This window comes from Trachypithecus francoisi, unplaced genomic scaffold, assembly GCF_009764315.1.
Source record: "Trachypithecus francoisi isolate TF-2019V2 unplaced genomic scaffold, Tfra_2.0 Lachesis_group15, whole genome shotgun sequence".
Classification (NCBI taxonomy): domain Eukaryota; kingdom Metazoa; phylum Chordata; class Mammalia; order Primates; family Cercopithecidae; genus Trachypithecus; species Trachypithecus francoisi.
Window position 1 is genome coordinate 111,124,648 of NW_022681460.1, and position 20,034 is coordinate 111,144,681.

General features: G+C 54.1%; 1 protein-coding gene across 2 annotated transcripts in view; it reads left to right on the forward strand.

Annotated features, from left to right (window-relative positions):
* ADCY9 (adenylate cyclase 9) overlaps positions 1-20,034 on the forward strand; it is a 158,806-nt gene that overhangs the window by 126,928 nt on the left and 11,844 nt on the right. Inside the window, exons 4-9 of one of the 2 annotated variants that reach the window (XM_033235915.1) lie at positions 320-424; positions 1,446-1,663; positions 5,326-5,428; positions 11,137-11,345; positions 15,610-15,769; positions 17,544-17,692. In XM_033235915.1, coding sequence (XP_033091806.1) covers positions 320-424; positions 1,446-1,663; positions 5,326-5,428; positions 11,137-11,345; positions 15,610-15,769; positions 17,544-17,692 — 944 coding nt within the window. Of the gene's footprint in view, positions 1-319; positions 482-1,445; positions 1,664-5,325; positions 5,429-11,136; positions 11,346-15,609; positions 15,770-17,543; positions 17,693-20,034 lie in introns of both variants that reach the window. The other variant, XM_033235914.1, reaches the window with a different exon arrangement.

Sequence of the window (20,034 nt, forward strand, 5' to 3'; positions counted from 1 at the left end):
CTGCAGCAGGCGTCAGTGCTTCCATCTTTTTCGTGGCTAACAGCCCCTTGTTCGAATAGACCACAGTTGGTTGATCCATTGTGCAGGCAGTGAACATTCCCGGTTCCACGTTTCAGGTCATGTTGTGTTCGTGCACGGGTTTCTGTGTGTTTTCATTGTCACAGGTGGCTTTCAGCTCTTCCCCGAGTGGTTCTGCGCGCCTTCCCCTTGCTCACCACCATGCTGCGTGACGGCAGATTGCAACAGCGGGGCCTGCCTGAATTCGTGGGGGCAGTCGTGGTTTCTGGGTGTGTCCCCACAGTCTGTGTTTTTCCTCTAGACCTGCCCTTCATGCGGAATCACATTTGCTCCCAAATCTGAAGCCGGCGCCGAGGGAGGAGCACCTCAAAACGGCTGCCAAGACGAGCCTAAAAACAGCACCAAGGTAACAAGCTCATGGCTGTTGTTCCTGTCAGTTCCTCTCCTGGCGCATCCACCCAAGGTGACATTCCTGTCTTGTCGGCTTCTTAGTTCTGAGAGTAACTCCTCTTGGGTAACACCACTCTGCACCCACGGGTCCTCTGGGTGTTGAAGAGACCGGCAGGGAGCTTGTGGGAGGGTCAGCAGAAACCCACGTGGAATCCAGCGCTCAGGGGCGGAGCTGGGCGGGACTCCCTTAAAGGCGAATAAGGGTTTAAAACGCGTGGATTCGAGTGTTTTGGGGGAAATTTGTGGTACTGGAAGCTGGACTCAATTTATGATAGAATATAGACGGGCGGAGACAAGAGGGGGTCTTCACGGTGAGAAAGGCTCAGTGAAGAGAGAGGGTAGGAGTTAGGGCAGGCGGCAGGAAGGCTGCCAGGAAAAGCAGGCTTGGACAGCAGGGTCAGGACTGAGCCCACCCATGAGAGCCTGTCGGGGGCTCATGCAGGCGGCTCCCCTGGGGCCCAGGCTCTCATCCTCCATCTGCCAAAGGATTGTGGGCGCAGGTCACCCCGTGTCTTCCCACAGCCACAGTAGACACCCCCGACACAAGCCCCTGTTTCCATCCACCTTTCCTATGCCCTGACAGCCCTGGACCCCTTGTCACACTTCTGGCCCCCCAACCCATGCACCCTGTCCCCGGAACCCTGGTACTGGCCTAAGCAGACTCTGGAGGCCTCGGCTCCTCACTTTCCTCCCTTCCCCTCCACCTCCTCACCAACGCTTCCCATGTCTCACTTTCCTGGCGGCGTGAACACCCAGCATTACCACTGGGCGCTATTGGATAACAGGGAGGAGCAGACGGGTAGTCAGGGCTGGGATTGGAGCAGGTCTGCAGGCGCAGGGGGTTGGGGGGCCCCTGCAGGGCAGAAGGTCCTACGCCCAGTGCAGTGGGGGCCCGCAGCAGAGGTCAGGGTGGGACTGGCATGCATGCCCGGTGCCACTTCACTTGCCGTGTCTGCGTCCTCTTTGTCTCGAGGCAGGCTTCTGGAGGACCTAATCCCAAAACTCAGAACGGGCTTCTGAGCCCTCCCCAAGAGGAGAAGCTCACCAACAGTCAGACCTCTCTGTGTGAGATCTTGCAGGAGAAGGGAAGGTGGGCAGGGGTGAGCCTGGACCAGTCGGCTCTCCTTCCGCTGAGGTTCAAGAACATCCGGGAGAGAACGGACGCCCACTTTGTGGACGTTATCAAAGAAGACAGGTACGATGGGGCCATCTGGGAAAAAGCAAAGGTTGCAGGCAGAAGACTCTGCCTTTTTCTTTTTTCTTTTTTTTTAAGACAGAGTCTCCCTCTGTCGCCCAGGCTGGAGTGCAGTGGCACGATCTTAGCTCACTGAAGCCTCCACCTCCCAGGTTCAAGTGATTCTCCTGCCTCAGCCTCCTGAGTAACTGGGATTACTGGCACCCACCACCATGCCTGGCTAATTTTTGTATTTTTAGTATAGAGACGGAATTTCACCCGTGGGCCAGGCTGGTCTCCCAACTCCTGACCTAGGTGATCCACCTACCCCAGCCTCCCAGAGAGCTGGGATTACAGGCATAAGCCACCACACCTGGCTTTTTTTTTTTTTTTTTCTGTGTTGCCCAGGCTGTAGTGCAGTGGCTCAATATCAGCTCACTGCAACCTCTGCCTCCCGAGTTCAAGTGATTCTCCTGCATCAGCCTCTCAGGTGGCTGGGACTACAGGTACACACAACCATGCCCAGCTAATTTTTGTGTTTTTAGTAGAGGTAGATTTTTAACATGTTGGCCAGGCAGGTCTTGAACTCTTGGCCTCAGGTGATCTGCCCACCTTGGCTACCAAAGTGCTGGGATTACAGGTGTGAATCTGTGTCCGGCCTAATGTTTTTTTTTTTTTTTTTTTTTTTTGAGATGGAGTCTCGCTCTGTTGCCCAGGCTGGAGTGCAGTGGCCGGATCTCGGCTCACTGCAAGCTTCGCCTCCCGGGTTCCCGCCATTCTCCTGCCTCAGCCTCCCGAGTAGCTGGGACTACAGGTGCCCGCCACCTTGCCTGGCTAGTTTTTTGTATTTTTTTAGTAGAGACGGGGTTTCACCGTGTTAGCCAGGATGGTCTCGATCTCCCGACCTTGTGATCCGCCCGTCTCGGCCTCCCAAAGTGCTGGGATTACAGGCTTGAGCCACCGCGCCCGGCCGCCCGGCCTAATGTTTACATTTTGAAATATACAGGCCCAGTCCTTTTATCAAATATTCCTGAAGTTGGGTTGGTTGGATTCAGGCTGTCCCTCTGGCCAGGCAGAGACTGCAGAAGGGATGCCGTGTCCTTCTCAGGGTGTCCTTTCCAGGGACACGCAGTGCCCGTGTGTTCCTCATTAGTGATACTAATTTTGATTAATTAGGCAAAGTGGTGCCAGGTTCTCTGATCTAAGGTTATTATCTTCCTCTTATGACTAATAAGCAATCTGTGGGAAGATACTTGAAGATCTTGTAAAGATTTCATTCCCCATCAGAATTCCCTAGATTTAGCATTCACGGATGATTCTTGCCTCAGTCTTCACTATGATGCCTCAAAGGGTGATTTTCAGCCAGGTGCGGTGGCTCACGCCTGTAATCCCAGCACTTTGGGAGGCCGAGGCAGGTAGATCACCTGAAATCAGGAGTTCAAGACCAGCCTGGCCAACAAGGTGAAACCCCCATCTCAACTGAAAATACAAAAATTAGCCGAGTATGGTGGCAGGTGCCTGTAATCCCAGCTACTCAGGAGACTGAGCTAGGAGAATCGCTTGAACCTGGGAGGCAGAGGCTGCAGTGAGCCAAGATTGCGCCACTGCGCTCCAGCCTGGACAACAGAGCGAGACTCTGTCTCAAAAAATAAATAATAAATAAATAAATGGAGCAGCACAGCTTATAGCAGGGCCACTTCTGCCACTTGGCTGCTAAAATGTGGCCTTGTGCATGTCCTCTCTGCAGCAGTGTGGTGGCTCTTCTCTCCATCCACAGTCCCTGAGTCGGGAGGAGAGAGGGTCAATGTCCCGGCACAGAATTATTTCTCTTCTGAGTATGAGGATGTAGGAAGTTACTGAATACGTGTCACAGAAAGGAGAGTGCCCACTGTGCTGCAAGGAGAGGACGGGGCACACGTGATGAGCTCTACTTTGTGTTGGGTGCACATGAGGCGCTTGACGTATTTCACCTGATTTACTTCATTTTTTCTTTTTTTTTTTTTTTTTTTTTGCAATGTAGTCTTGCTCTGTTGCCCAGGCTGGAGTACAGTGGCGCCATCTCGGCTCACTGCACCCTCCATCTCCCAGGTTCAAGCGATTCTCCTGCCTCAGCCGCCCGAGTAGCTGGAATTACAGGCACCTGCCACCACGCCCGGCTAATTTTTGTGTTTTTAGTAGAAATGGGGTTTCACCATGTTGGTCAGGCTGGTCTGAAACTCCTGACCTCAGGTGATCCGTCTGCCTCGGCCTCCCAAAGGGCTGGGGATTACAAAGATGAGCCCACACGCCCAACCTCATCTAACTTCTGATAGTGACTGTGTGAGGCAGAGAGGCTAACACAGCTATATTTGCTTTCTGAAATCATGTTAACATTCCCTTAGTTTCTAGTAATTTTCTGCAGTATAGAAAGGATATTACTATTTGCTGGCAATTCATAAATGAACGAAAGAGTCATGGAAAGCGGGTTTGATTTCCCTGCTATTAAAATCACTGAGCTTTATCATTTTGCAGGTTTCACATGCAGTCTGCATATGTGACAATAACACCAAAATTACGCTAACTATAAACACAATTTTGTGATAACAACCTGTTAGCTTGTATGGTGGCAATTACTGTCAGTACTCTGAATGACAGGACCGCCGGGTCTGAATTACGGTTTCATTTGAAGCCTCCAAATCCGCGTAAGTACTCTCAGCACAGTGATCTGCGTGTTCTTCACGAAAGACTGTTTCACAGAACAGAAAAGCTGCCTTCATCTCCAAATCCTGGACATGAGGAATGTGTTTTCAAAAACAAACCTCAGCGGCTCATGTCTGTCACCCCAGCACTTTGGGAGGCCAAGACGGGGAGATCTCTTAAGCCCAGGAGTTCAAGACCAGCCTAACCAACCTGGTGAAACCCTGCGTCTACTAAAAAATACAAAAATTGGCTGGGCGCGGTGGCTCAAGCCTGTAATCCCAGTACTTTGGGAGGCCGAGGCGGGCGGATCACGAGGTCAGGAGATCGAGACCATCCTGGCTAACACGGTGAAACCCCGTCTCTACTAAAAAAAATACAGAAAACTAGCCAGGCGAGGTGGCGGGCGCCTGTAGTCCCAGCTACTCGGGAGTCTGAGGCAGGAGAATGGCGTAAACCCGGGAGGCGGAGCTTGCAGTGAGCTGAGATCTGGCCACTGCACTCCAGCCCAGGTGACAGAGCGAGACTCCGTCTCAAAAAAAAAAAAAAAAAAAAAACAAAAATTAGCCAGGTGTGGTGGCGGGCGCCTGTAATCCCAGCTACTCGGGAGCCTGAGGCAGGAGAATCGCTTGAAGCTGGGAGGCCGAGGTTGCAGTGAACCGAGATTGCCGTGCCACTGCACTCCAGCCTGGGCGACGGAGTGAGACCCTGCCTCAAAAAAAACCCCAAAAACCCAAGGTTCCAATGATGTGTGTTGTAATCATGGTGGATGGTCATTCTTTAATGGAGGTGGAACACAAAATATGATTATGCTTAGAGGCACAGAGGACTTTCCAGAGATCTGTTTGAACAAGGGGCAGCTGAGCGGCGTCTGGTCTGCGGACACTTTGAGACGCAGCTGTTGTAGTGAGGTAATGAGCAGCGTTTTGGCTGCTAATTGTGATCTGAAAACATCAGTACAGTGATGGTGCTGGGAACTGATCAACTGCATTTGTTGTGTCTTCCAGCCTGATGAAAGATTATTTTTTTAAGCCACCCATTAATCAGTTCAGCCTGAACTTCCTGGATCAGGAGCTGGAGCGATCCTACAGGACCAGCTATCAAGAAGAGGTGTGTTCGTGTTTCCTTGTGCTTTTACTGAAGGATGTGTCTTGTTCTCACGGGGTCATTCACTGTTAGTTTTGTGCTTTAGCAAGGGATGGGAACATGAAGGCTAACATTCATTTCCCACACTCTGTAAATCCTGAGTGGCAACTGTACGTGAAATGTCTCTTTGCGGCCGGGCGCGGTGGCTCAAGCCTGTAATCCCAGCACTTTGGGAGGCCGAGACGGGCGGATCACGAGGTCAGGAGATCGAGACCATCCTGGCTAACACAGTGAAACCCCGTCTCTACTAAAAAAATATAAAAAACTAGCCGGGCGAGGTGGCAGGCACCTGTAGTCCCAGCTACTCCGGAGGCTGAGGTAGGAGAATGGCGTAAACTCGGGAGGCGGAGCTTGCAGTGAGCTGAGATCCGGCCACTGCACTCCAGCCTGGGCGACAGAGCAAGACTCTGTCTCAAAAAAAAAAAAAAAAAAAAAAAGAAATGTCTCTTTGCAAAGGAGGAAAAAAACCTTTCTTTAGCCCTTTGTCTTAAAGTGCAACTTCGCCATTCGTAGACCCTTTCCTCTGCGGTGGCGTCTCCAGGACTCTGTGGCTATCCCCAGTCTTGGAAGGGACCGCCCCCACCTCTCCTGAAAGGGAACCCCCCCACACCTGCCCTGGAAGGGACCCCCCCCAACCTGCCCTGGAAAGGAGGCCCCCCACCTGCCCTGGAAAGGGGATCCCCACCTACCCTGGAAGGGCCCCCCAACCTGTCCTGGAAAGGGAGCCCCCGCCCCACTGTCCTGGAAAGGGAGCCCCCGCCGCACCTGTCCTGGAGTCTTGGGTGAGGCTCTTCTCTACTACCTGTTGCCCTCCCTGCATTCTTGCCCTGAGAAGGACCCAGGAGGCCTTCACCTCTGTAACTCCAGCTCCACGTTTCCTCCCCTGCCCCCACCACCTTCACCCAATTCCACTTCCTCCAAGAAGCTCTCCCTGACCCCATACTGGATTGTACTTCCCTTCATACACTTCCTTCTCTATGTGTGCCCCATTTTGGAATCTTGTGTGGTTCTGGATTCGTGTTCCTCCCTCCCTAGATGCTCAGCTCTGTGAGGTAGGACCCCGGTCTCTCTCCTGCAGCCCCTTCTCACAGCCTCCAGCACAGTCCTAACGCTCACAGTGCTCTGTAGGGACTTGCTGGAAGGAATAATACAAGAACGTAGAGCCTGGTTTGAATCCTGGTGGCCTCCTGACTGCATTCTCTCCTCCAGGCCCAAACCTAACCTCTGAGTGTTCCCAACTCAAGAGTGGGTGCCCTCCCCACCCAGAACAAAAGGGATTTCTCATTCTGATTCCCTTGGTTCCTCCAGCAGATCTTCATTAAACTCTGTGGTGTCCTGGCCTGGGCTCTAGAAAGACCCTGGTGAGCCTGGTAGAGCCGGTTTATGCCTCGTGGGGTGGCAGATGCCCCCTTCTGTCAGCCTCCAAGGGACAGTGAATATCCATTAATGTCCCAGACACCCCAGAATAATGTCCCAGACACCTGGAGTGGACTTGCAAGTTGGCTGGTTGGTGGCCTGTAAGGCACAATATCATCTCATTTAATCCTCATAGCAATGCTGTAGGGAAGCTGATGATTATCCTCAATTTACCAAAGAAAAAGCTGAGGCTGAGAAAGGCTGAACAGGTGGCCGTGGTCCCATAGCCACGGTTGGACACGAGCAGTCTGGCTGCCAAGCCAGGCGTCTGGCCGCTTCTCGCCCTGCACTGCTGAACCTCCCAAACAGCAGACACCTCTGCCATCCCTTCTAAAGGCACCAAATGTACGCTCAGCCTCTGCTCTGCCAGGGACTGTTCTTGGTGCTGGGGAAGGGGGAAAGATGTGGCCTGATAGGGAGGAGGAATTAGAAACAACATCCGAAGCTGGAGGTCTGTAAATGCCCTCCCAGCGCACGGCGAGGCACCAAGCCCAGGCTGGGGGCCCCAAGGGGGGACCTCCTGAGCTTGCCTTGGTGGGAAGACTAGGAATTAATGGAATGTAGGAATGAGAGAACATTCTGGAGAGTGGGGCAAGCATCCACAAACGTTAGAGATACCAAAGAGCCCGGTGCGTCCAGGGAGTTGCAGGTGCATCCAGGGCGGGAGTGGCAGGAGGTGGCAGGGGCTAGTTTATGGCTCCCACACCATGGACTTTATGCCAAAGGCCACGGGGAGCTGTTGAAGGATCTGGAACAGGTTGTGTTTTAAGATCACACAGCTCACACCTGTAATCCCAATTACTCAGGAAGCGGAGGCAGGAGGATCCCTTGAGGCCAGGAGACAGACCAGCCTGAGCAACATAGTGAGACCCTGTCTCTTCCAACAAAAGGAAAAAAAACATGGCCGGGCGCGGTGGCTCACGCCTGTTTCTCAGCACTTTGGGAGGCTGAGGTGGGCGGATTGCCTGAGGTCAGGAGTTTGAGACCAGCCTGGACAACATGGTGAAACCCCGTCTCTACTGAAAACACAAAACTTAGCCAGATATGGTGGTGGGTGCCTGTAATCCCAGCTACTTGGGAAACCGAGACAGGAGAACCGCTTGAACCTGGGTGGCGGAGGTTGCAGTGAGCCAAGACCACACCATTGTACTATTGCTCTCTAGCCTGGGCAAGAAGAGTGAAACTCTGTCTCAAAAAAAGAAAAAAAAAGAAAAACATGTATCAGCTGAGTTTTGGAGGGTGATAAGAGTGTGGACAAGACAGGAGGCCACATGACAGGTGGGAGGCTGTTACTGAAACTCAGGGCAGGTGGCCACAGGGTCCCGGTGGGTAGGAAAGGACAGACACTGAGACAGGGAGGCTCCCAGCTGGCCTGCATGTGGGGACTCATCGTGCTGAGGGCTCCACATGGGTGCGTTCCTAGCCTAACATCCCACCGCCCACAAGATGCAAGTACTGGTTTATCCCTGGTTTTGGATAAAGAGACTGAGGCATGGCTGGGTGGGTATCACAACTAGTTATGGTGGAGTGACTTGAGCCCTGGCAGCCCTGCTGCAGAGCCTGTGCTCTGAGGATGGTGGGACGGCCACACCCGGAGGCCCTGGGATGTGGGCAGTGAGCAGGGCAGAGCCAGTGGCACTGTCCCTTGGTTTGGAGCCCATGGGGAGAGAGGGCGAAAGAGTGTCATGACGTGGAGGAGCATCGTTCTCAGTGGGACTGGGACAGGCGGCACTGCCGGGATGCACAGGGGTAGGGCAGGTGGGCCTGGGGAGCCTCTGGCATCAGGGCCGGGGGTGGCCCAGAGGGAGAGGCTGGGGCCGGGACAGGTGTCTCTGGGAGGCAGCAGGGCAGGCAGGAGAGACCACAAGGGAGGTGGAGGGAGGAGCGGGGCCTCTGCCAGCGTCCATGGATGGGGCAGTTCTGCAGAGGAGATGGTAGCCCCAAGACGGAAAGGCCCTGCACCCGAGCCCTTGGCTTGGAAGGTGGGAGGTGTGGGCTCCCGGAAGTACAGCAGCCTGTGTGGAAACCTTCTGGCCTCACGTAGGCAAGGCAGTGAGGTCTCGGGGGACATGCGTGCACCCAGCCCTGACTGGGACCTCTGATGGGCACTAGATGGAGCCCCAGAGAAAGGGGACGTGTGTGTGCCTCTGCCAAGGCGGGTGGGCATGGGCAGTGTCACCCCTGAAATTCCCACAACTGGCCGGGCGCGGTGGCTCACACCTGTAATCCCAGCACTTTGGGAGGCTGAGGCAGGCAGATCACGAGGTCAAGAAATAGAGACCGTTCTGGCCAACTTGGTGAAACCCCGTCTCTACTAATAGTACAAAAACTAGCCAGGCGTGGTACCGCACGCCTGCAGTTCCAGCTACTCTGGAGGTTGAGGCAGGAGAATTGCTTGAACCCGGGGGGCGGAGGTTGCAGTGAGCCGAGATCGTGCCACTGCACTCCAGCCTGGCGACAGTGAGTCTCTGTCCCCGCCACCCCCGAAAAAAAAAGAAATTCCCACACCTTCTGAGGGAATTCCAGGGTTGGGAGCAGACTTGCCCTTCCGGGGCACATGGACACCTACAGAGCCTCTAGGTTCCTTGGAGGGAATTTGGAACCAAACCCCACCCCCAGGTTGCCCTGGCAGGGTCCAGCCTGGCATCAGGGCTGACTGGCAGCCTTGCTCCCACCGTCCAAACTCCCCCTCCTCCCCTCCCGCCTAGTTCCTGGGAGTGGTCAAGACACCTGGAGCTGGTTTGTGCCATGGAACACACAGTGCACCCAGGGCTGCAATGAGACCTTTCCGCTCCCTGTGTCTCCAGCCCCAGCCCCGAGCCCGGCTGGGATGCTAAGTGAACACCCATGGCCTCTTGGGTTGCCAGAAGGTTGCAAGGCCAAATGGAAAGGAGCTGAACTTTCTGCATCCCTCCCTCTCCCAACCACAGCCTCTGCCTTTGGGTCCTGCTCCTTCCTCTAGGTTAGGGGCACACTCAGGAGTCAACCGGTCCACACCAAGTCCTGGCCTGGCTCCTCGTTCACTGTGTGCCCTCGGGGTAGCCCCTGGCCTTGGCCTCCCAATCTATACCCCGAGATGGGTGGTGGTTCCTGCCTGTGGGGTGTTGTGAGCCTCAGTGGAGATCGCACCCCCCCAGAGCCCTGCCGGGCCTGGGCCTGGTACACCTCTTGGACATGTCAGCATCATTATTTCTCCCCCTCAACTGCCGAACACTGGTGCAGTCCTCTCTAGTGTACTTGGCACACCTGCCTGTGTTTCCTCTCCCTGACCCTCCCACCTCCCGCTGTGAGCTGCCCAAGGGCATCATTTCGTGTAGGTCCTGGCCCCAAGCACAGAGCCAGGCCCCATAGGTTCCCAGGCAACGGTGTGCCGCTTAACTCCCCCTCAGCCAGTTCCGCCGTGAAGCCCCCTTTCACGCCTGCTGAAGCTAGGACTCCGCCACGCAGCAGGACCTCCGTGCACATTGCTGTCGCACAACGGCTTACAGATGTAGAGACCTCACCTGCGCCAGTCAGTAACTCATCTTTCAGCTACATATGTAGCGTGTCTGTGAGAATGTGCTGGGTCATAATCAATTGCTCTGTGACCCTGGCAGAGTTTTTTTGTTTGTTTGTTTTTTGGAAACAGGGTATCATTCTGCAGTGGTGTGATCATAGTTCACTGCAGCTTCAAACTCCTGGGCTCAAGCAATCCTCCCACCTCAGCCCCTCAAGTACGTGGGACTACAGGCACAAACCACTAGGCCCGGCTAATCATTTTCTTTTTGGTAGACGGAGTCTCTCTCTGTTGCCCAGGCTGGAGTGCTGTGGCATGATTATAGCTCACTGCAGCCTCAAACTCCTGGGTTCACACGATCCTCCTGCCTCAGCCTCCTGAGTGGCTGGGACCACAGTCACGCACTACCATGCCTGGCTAATTTTAACGTTTTTTGTAGAGATGGGGTGTCACTGTGTTACTCAGGCTGGCGTTGAACTCCTGGGCTCCAACGACCCTCCTGCCTCAGTCTCCCAAAGTGTGGGGATTATAGGCGTGAGCCACCGTGCCCAGCCCCCTGGACAAGTTTAACATCTCTGTGCCTTGGACTCCCTAGTATTAAATGGGGTAGTAGAGGGAGACAGCCCTCCGAGAGCCTTCCCGCCCCGTGCCTGGCCCGGAGCAGCAGTGCTCAGAATGTGTTGCCTGTTTCTCCATCCGAACTGCACTCCTGGCCACCCGTGGCCACCCAGTCATTCTGCTCCACTCCTGCTCCAAACAGGTCATAAAGAACTCCCCCGTGAAGACGTTTGCTAGTCCCACCTTCAGCTCCCTCCTGGATGTGTTTCTGTCGACCACAGTGTTTCTGACGCTGTCCACCACCTGCTTCCTGAAGTACGAGGCGGCCACCACGCCTCCCCCACCCGCCGCCCTGGCTGTCTTCAGCGCGGCCCTGCTGCTGGAGGTGCTGTCCCTCGCAGTGTCCATCAGGTAAGCACCATGTGGGCTGGGTCTTCAGCTCTGAGCCGTTAGCTCCCTCTTCTGGCTCTATGGCTTATGGCTGAGCAGTTGGACTGGTCTCCAGCCAGCTGTCCCTGCTGGCTGATTTCTGGAGATGGGGCCCCGTGTCCTCCCCCGGCCCTGTGCCCCGGCATCCTCCTTCCCTCACATTGGCCTAGATGCGGGCGGACCACCTCACTGGAGGGGGCAGTGCCCCACAGCCCCGACCGCTGCCAGCTTGTCCCCGGATCTCCAGGGTGAGAGACTGCAGAGGAGAAGGTGAGAAGATAGGAAATGATCTGGAGGAAGGAGAGGAAAAGACATGAGTCGGGGCAGATGATAGGCGGGGCTGGGTCAGCAGGCGCCTCTTCAGAGTGCAGGAGCCAAACATAGACCCATAGCAGCATCTCCGTGTGCTTGCCTCAGGCGGTGGTCTCTTGGGTATGATGCCAGCAGAAGAAAGAAGAGACAAGCTCAACTTCATCAAAAGTTAAGCCGTTGTGCTACAAAGAACGTCAGGAAAGCAAAAGAACCCGCAGAATGGGAGGGAACATTTGCAGATCAGGCCTCGGACAAGGTCTAACATCTAGAATGGATAAAGAACTCATACAGCCCAATAATAAAAAGCTCACTTTAAAGGGGACAGAGGCTCCGAACAGACCACAGGTGCGTCTTGGGGAAGCCGGGCCCTTGGGACCAAGCCGGCTCCCTGAGGGGGCTTGCAGTGTCTCAGCATTCCTGAGCAGGCACGTGGCCCTGCGTGGTCCCCATCCTGGGCACCACAAGCCCCTTTCGTGGTCCTGTCACCCTCAACAGGACGGCTGCCAGCCTAGCAGAGTCCCACTCGCAACTGTGCGCAGGAGCTGGGCTTCAAACAGACACGGGGAGGCAGCCCTGACCTTGAGTATCTGCTGCCCTTATCCAACATCCCAGGGCAGAGACGAATGGCTTTGAGTCTGGCCCGAAGCTCCGGAATGCTGGCTTCTCCCATCTGAGGTGGGCAGGCCGGGATTCCTGCCTCCTCTCTCCCACCTGTGCTGTACCCAGGACCCTTTCGCCATGGGTCCTGCTCTCTGTGGCACGTGCTCACTGTTTCCCAGACCTCTCTGGGCTCACGTCCCATCGCCTACAGCGAGCAGCCCTCTTCCTGGCACAGCCTCCCGTCCTGCCTCAGTGCCCTCTTGTGCTTCTGGGGACCCCTCCCAAAGGAGCCGTCGTCCGAAGGCCCTTCCAGGGCCTGCTTCCCCAGAACCCAAACCAGACATCCTCAGGCCCCTGGTTGGTTTGTTTTTCCTCTTTAAAAAGATCAGCTTTTTTTTTTTTTTTTTTTTTTTTTGAGACGGAGTCTCGCTCTGTCGCCCAGGCTGGAGTGCAGTGGGACGATCTCTGCTCACTGCAAGCTCCACCTTCTGGATTCAGGTCATTCTCCTGCCTCAGCCTCCCAAGTGGCTGGGACTACAGGCACCCGCCACCACGCCTGGCTAATTTTTTGTATTTTTAGTAGAGACGGGGTTTCACCGTGTTAGCCAGGATGGTCTTGATCTCCTGACCTCATGATCCACCCGCCTCGGCCTCCCAAAGTGCTGGGATTACAGGCATGAGCCACCGCACCCGGCCAAAAAGATCAGCTTTAGGCCAGGTGTGGTGACTCATACCTGTAATCCCAGCACTTTGGGAGGCCGAGGCAGGTGGATCACCCGAGGCTGGGAGTTCGAGATCAGCCTGGTCAACATGGCGAAACCCTGTCTTTACTAAAAATACACACACACAAAAAAGCCAGTCTTGGTGGTGGGTGCTTGTAATTCCAGCTACTCGGGAGGCTAAGGCAGGAGAATCACTTGAACCCAGGAGGTGGAGGTTGCAGTGAGCCGAGATCACACCAGTGCACTCCAGCCTGCGTGACTCCATCTCAAAAAAGAAAACAGGATCAGCTTTATTGTGACATGATTTACATACAATAAAGTCATGCAAGTGGGCAAAACTCAGTGATTTTTAGTAAATTTGAAGAATTGTATGAATATCACCACTATGTAACTATCGGGCACCTCCATCACCCCAAAAAGAAACCCGTCCCCATGGCAGGCACTCCCCCAGGTCTGCCCTCCCTGGCCCACCACCAGGCTTTCCTCTAATATGGGTGGTTGTGGTGTCTTGAGGGCTCTGAGGCCAGCATTGTCTCCACGCCTTTTTACTTGCACCCTTTAGCCGTTATTCCCTACTCCTTCAGACCCAATTCTAAAGCATTGAGGCCAACCCCGGTCTAGACTGCCGAGGGCTGGGGTGAGGTTGCTGGACCCGCCTGCACGGACGCACTCCCCAAACCTCTGGTGAAGGTGCTGGCTGCTGCACCCCTAAACAGGCCTCTGGTGGGATTTAGTTCCATTTACCAGGAATCGTCAAGCCTGGGAGAGGCCCAGACCCTGAAAGCCTTCCCTGGCCCCTCTGAGGGCCGTGTTTTTGACCCCAGCGTGACGGGAGCCTGCGCTGTGGGGTGTACGGGCGCCCCATCCCTTTCCTGTACAGGAGGGAAGCCAGGTGCCTTCTCAGTGACTGGCCCAGGCCCCGCCTGCCGCCTCCAGGAGGCTTCCTGCGTCTCCCTCTCTACTCTGCCCCGGCAGGCGTGAGGATGGCAGGTCTTGTTTTCAGATCCCTGCAGTCTCGGGGACCAGCATGAAGGCCCCTCGCCACCTCACATCTTTCCTACTCCTGACTGGGAACTCGGTTCCCTCTGTCCCCTCTCCTGGGGCCTCTGTATTCTGCATATTTGTGGTTATTCTTGGAAATATTCCAAAGCCTTCATTATCCTTTAAATATCAGGAAACCAGGGCTGTCCAGTACCCTAAAAGGGTGAGACTGTGCCTGCGTCCGTGTGGGGAATGGCTGGAGAGTGAGCGTTTCCTCACCTGGCCACACCACGCAGCCAAGAGGCAGAGGCATGGTAGGTGTTCAGGCCGGAAGGCCGGGCCACCGGGCGGGGCAGGGGCTTTGTGCCAGAGGCTCTTCACAACAGCGGCCCCCGCCCAGCCTCTCCTGAGGCAGGGACAGCAGGCCCATCCCCAGTTCCCTGGCAGCAACCTTGAGAGAAGGACTCTCTCCCCACGAGGACCCCACACCCTCTCATATCCCCATGTGCCCCCCTCTATTGGCCCAGGGGTCCCTGGGCTCAGCCAAGACCTGTTCCTCCTCCTCACAATGGTTCTTGGCCCACACGCTCCGCTGCTTCTTTATACAGAACTTTTTATTGTGTCAACATCACACTCCTGAAATGGAGCCTGCCTAGACACACACCTGCAAAACGAGTCAGTGCATACCGTCGCTCTACTCAGAAGGACGAAGTCTTTTAACATGAAATACGTGGTGCTGGACCTCACGTATGACAGGGCCCCGCTGCCTGAAGTCCTGAAGCTGCACACGCATGATGAACGTGACAGTCCAGATGCAGACGGCACGCGTGTGCGGGTTTAGTGGTCCAGGCGCCACGAGCCGGGTTCGGCCTAGGATGTGATTTTCCGAAACACGGAACAGGCCTTGGTGATGCACCAAACAGAGCAGAAATGACCGCCACTCAGTTTCCACAGGAGCTGCCCTCCAGGAAATCCAGTGTGTCAGCGTCACCGCAGAGCACTCTCTGTTTGTAGATGGGACAGGCTCTGGGCTAAGATGCTGTCAGAGCCTTCCGCCTTTGTGGGTGCCCGGGGCGTGGCTGCTGTGTGGGGTGCAGGGCAGAACCTCCCTGGGTGGCATCTGCCCACATGCAGGACGCCTCTGTCCCTGGTGCCTTCCCACCAGATGCCAGGACCATCTCTCCTGCTGCGACAACTGCAGGGGCTCCACAGAATTCCGGGGTGCCTCCAGAGCTACCCCCATCAAGACCTCCTGCCTCAGAAGCTGATGGGAGCAGGTGACGGCAGCGTGGTGACCCCCAGGAGACTCTCCTTGGGGCCTGTAATACTGTCACGTGCTCTCTGAGACAAGCAAAGCGTGTGCTTTGCACAAGCATATTTTATCAGAAGGCAACATGTGACCCTAGACTCAGGTACAATGAGCTGAGCCCAGCTTCCTCGCCTTCTACCAAAAGTGAGGGAGGCAGACCCCCTACCCCACGCCTGCTTCCATGCCCGTCCCAGGGGCAGCATGGGAGAGTGCGGAGGGCAGTGCTGGCCGCAGCCTTGCGCCTGTCTCCAGGCCCATGACCCACCCGAGGCCCCATCACTCCTGCAGGGAGTGATGTCCCTAACCCCTGTCCGTCTCGCAGGATGGTGTTCTTCCTGGAGGATGTCATGGCCTGCACCAAGCGCCTGCTGGAGTGGATCGCCGGCTGGCTACCGCGTCACTGCATCGGGGCCATCCTGGTGTCGCTCCCCGCACTGGCCGTCTACTCCCATGTTACCTCCGAATTTGAGACAAACATACACGTAAGTAAAGGCTCAGCTGTTTTATTTCCACGTTCTCCTGGACTCCCTAATCTCTCTCTTTAAATCACTTGGGATAGCAATTTAAAAATAAACCCTTTGGCTGGGCACAGTGTCTCACACCTGTAATCCCAGCACTTTGGGAGGCCAAGGCGGGCGGATCATGAGGTCAAGAGATTGAGACCATCCTGGTCAACATGGTGAAACCCTGTTTCTACAAAAAATACAAACAATTAGCTGGGCGTTGTGGTGCTCACCTTTAATCCCAGTTACTCAGGAGGCTGAGGCAGGAGAATCTCTTGAACCCGGGAGGCGGAGGTTGCAGTGAGCTGAGATTGCACCACCGCACTCCAGCCTGGGTGACAGAGTGAGACTCCGTCACTAAATAAAATAAAATGGGGCTGGGCACAGTGGCTCACACCTGTAATCCTAGCACTTTGGGAGGCCAAGGCGGGTGGATCACCAGGTCAGGAGATCGAGACCATCTGGCTAACACGGTGAGACCCAGTCTCTACTAAAAATACAAAAAATTAGCCAGGCGTGGTGGCGGGTGCCTGTAGTCCCAGCCACTTGGGAGGCTGAGGCAGGAGAATGACCTGAACCCAGAAGGCGGAGCTTGCAGTGAGCAGAGATCACGCCACTGCATCCAGCCTGGGTGACAGAGTGAGACTCCATCTCAAAACAAAATAAAAATAAAATTAAAAGCAAAATAAAATAAAAATAAACCCACGAAGAGGCACGAACTCTTTTGCTGTCCTGAGCCGACTTAACACCGGGCTGCCCAGATGCTCATGCGCTGGCAGTGGCCGGGCTAGGGAGTCCCCAGTGGACATGGGTCCCCGCCAATGTGCCTTGTTCTTCATCAAGTTCCAAATCAGTCATTTTCCTTTACACTTTACAAACAAGCGTCTGCCCCACGTTTCCTAACCATGTGAGAAGCATAACTGGCAGACAGAATTGACTTGTGCCTGGATCGGCTGCTGCTGGTCAGGAAGGGACCTTTGCTCAACTCCGTGGAGAGGGAACCAGCGCGGCCGTGGGAGATGATGCTTCTGGTGCTTGGGCTTCCGGGCGGGCTGATGGTGTTTGGCACTTTAGCCCCACATCACATCTCATTGGGCCCCTAGGAAAAGCTTTTTGAAGGAAGCTGATCACACAGTGGTTCTCGAACGGGGAGGCCTCCCTTCCCTTTCCATGGAGATATGTGGCGTTTCCCATGCCTGCAGAGGCGCGTGGTACCGTGTGAACAGGGAGCCTCATGCTGGCTAGTGAACCTAGAGGCTTGATCTGTCCTTGACACTGCCCACTAGCAAAAGTAAGACTGACTGGGGATAGTAAGCAATCAGATGGTATCGCTGATATTTTTAGATTACACAGAAACATGGATTAGGCCGGGCGCGGTGGCTCACGCCTGTAATCCTAGACACTTTGGGAGGCCAAGGCAGGTGGATCACCTGAGGACAGGAGTTCGAGACCAGCCTGGCCAACATGGTGAAAACCCATCTCTACTAAAAATACAAAAATTAGGCAGGCATGGCGCCAGGAGCCTGTCATCCCAGCTACTCAGGAAGCTGAGGCAGGAGAATCACTTGAACCCGGGAGGCAGAGTTTGCAGTGAGCTGAGATCACACTGCCGTACTCCAGCCTGGGCGACAGAGCGAGACTCTTTCTCAAAAAAAAGGAAACATGGATTAGTGGCGAATGTTTTGGCAGCCCAGGTATAGCGGTGGTGGTTGGGGAGCCCTGGGCGGCTGTCCTAACCCTTCCCCTCTTGCAGTTCCCAGTGTTCACAGGCTCTGCCGCGCTGATTGCCGTCGTGCACTACTGTAACTTCTGCCAGCTCAGCTCCTGGATGAGGTCCTCTCTCGCCACCGTGGTGGGGGCCGGGCCGCTGCTCCTGCTCTACGTCTCCCTGTGCCCAGACAGGTACGCGGCCAGCACTGTGTGCGGGCAGCAGGGTGCGTGACCATCTTTCCTGAAGTCGCTTAGGGCCTCGCTGCATTTGCACATTGCTTCTCACATCTAGATGGAGATGTTTCCCATCATGACCCAAAATAGCTTTCAGCACATACCACGTCAAAGAGCTAATGAGATGCCCTTAGAATAATATGCAAAAGAAAGAAAAGGAGTGTCATTTAGAACAGCACTCTGGATGTTTGAATGTAGACGTCCTGAAAAACGTAATGCCGCCATTACAGGTGTGAGGTGACTTCTGATGAATGGGATGAAATCTAAGAAAGTGGGGCCTGAAGGATTTCAGAGAAGATGGTCAAGGCCACGAAAGGGCAGAGGTACAGGCGGACGTGAAGGCGGACAGGAAGCTGGTGCTGACTTGCCTTGAGTAGGGTAGGGTTCGTGAACCAGGACAGGTCACAGCCTGGAAGGAGGAGTGAAGACGCAGGATGATCTGGCAAGTCACCTGGGCCTCATTTCTAAATATTATGTCAGGCTGGGCACAGTGGCTCACACCTGTAATCCCAGTACTTTAGGAGGCTGAGGCAGGCAGATCATCTGAGCTCAGGAGTTCAAGACCAGCCTGGCCAACGTGGTGAAACCCCATCTCTACTAAAAATACAACAATTAGTCGGGCATGATGGCGAGCACCTGTAATCCCAGCTACTTGGGAGGCTAAGGTAGGAGAACTGGTTGAACCCAGGAGGCGGAGGTTGCAGTGAGATGAGATTGCGCCACTGCACTCCAGCCTGGGTGACAAGAGTGAGATTCCATATCAAAAACAAATAATAATAAATAGGTCAAAACGATTCCCCGTATGATGTCATGAGACATAGGATCAATGACCAGTCATTGAACATAGGTGTTTTATTTTGAAATCCTCTGTATACCGAGGAGGACATTGGCCTTCAAAACCATATCACTGATAGATGCTGAGGAATGGAATGGCGCAGACACAGAAACAGGAGTCAGGGAGGCTGGTAGATCTCTGGGGACAAGCCCAGTTCTGATCATTGTACTACAAAAAATGTAAAAACGGCCGGGTGTGGTGGCTCACGCCTGTAATCCCAGCACTTTGGGAGGCCGAGGCAGGCGAATCATGAGGTCAAGGGATCGAGACCATCCTGGCTAACACGGTGAAATCCCGTCTCTAATAAAAAAAGTACAAAAAATTAGCCGGGCATGGTGATGGGCGCCTGTAGTCCCAGCTACTCGGGAGACTGAGGCAGGAGAATGGCGTGAACCCAGGAGGCGGAGCTTGCAGTGAGCCGAGATCACGCCGCTGCACTCCAGCCTGGGTGACAGTGCAAGACTCCGTCTCAAAAAAAAAAAAAAGAAAAAAGTAAAAACATATAGGATGGCAGTGATAGGAGGTGCTGCATTTAAAATATTTTCCATTACTGACATCCAGTAAGATCCCTATCTTTCATGTGTTACACTAATTGATTTGTTAAAAATAAGTCCCAGCCAGTCAAGGTGCTCACACCTATAATCGTAGCACTTTTGGGAGGCTGAAGCAGGTGGATTGTCTGAGCTCGGGAGTTCAAGACCAGCCTGGACAACATGGTGAAACCCTGTCTCTACTAAAAATATAAAAAATTAGCCAGGTGTGGCATTGTGCACCTGTAATCCCAGCTACTCGGGGGGCTGAGGCAGGAGAATTGCTTGACCCCAGGAGGTGGAGGTTGCAGTGAACCGAGATCGTGCCACTGCACTCCAGCCTGGGTGACACAGCGAGACTCTGTCTCCAAAAATAAAAGTAAAAAATAAGTCCCAAATTGCCTATTGCACACTTGCAACTGGTTTCAGGGTATTTTAGGCCTTTTCAACTAAATATGTTGTTGGAAATCCAGTAATACCTTGGATAGCAGAGTGTAAGCAGTAAACAGTTTATTCAAATATTTTGTGATATCTTAAACCCATTAAGCTTCCATTCATGTAATAAACTTCTCCCAAATATTAGGCTTTTTCTGTAACTGCTTATAAAAATGTTTCACTATTAGTGTGTATTGAAGAACCGCCTGTTTACAATTACGGAGGGTTTAGATGCACAGAATATTTTGAAGTCACATGGGATATTTCTTCCTTGTCCTTGCAGGAGATTTAACATTCTGGCTCCCTGAGTTATTAAGAGAACCAGAGGGACCCCTGGCATTTCCAAAATGCCCCCTTGGAGTGGCATTACTGTCACCAAGGACCTCTGCTTGAATAAATTCAAAAGCACAAAATGATTCCATTTGCCGCAGTATTGTCAGTATCAGATGGAGTAGGCGTGGGTACCTTTGGTTAAGCAGTCCAGCCATGGGCCGCGTGAG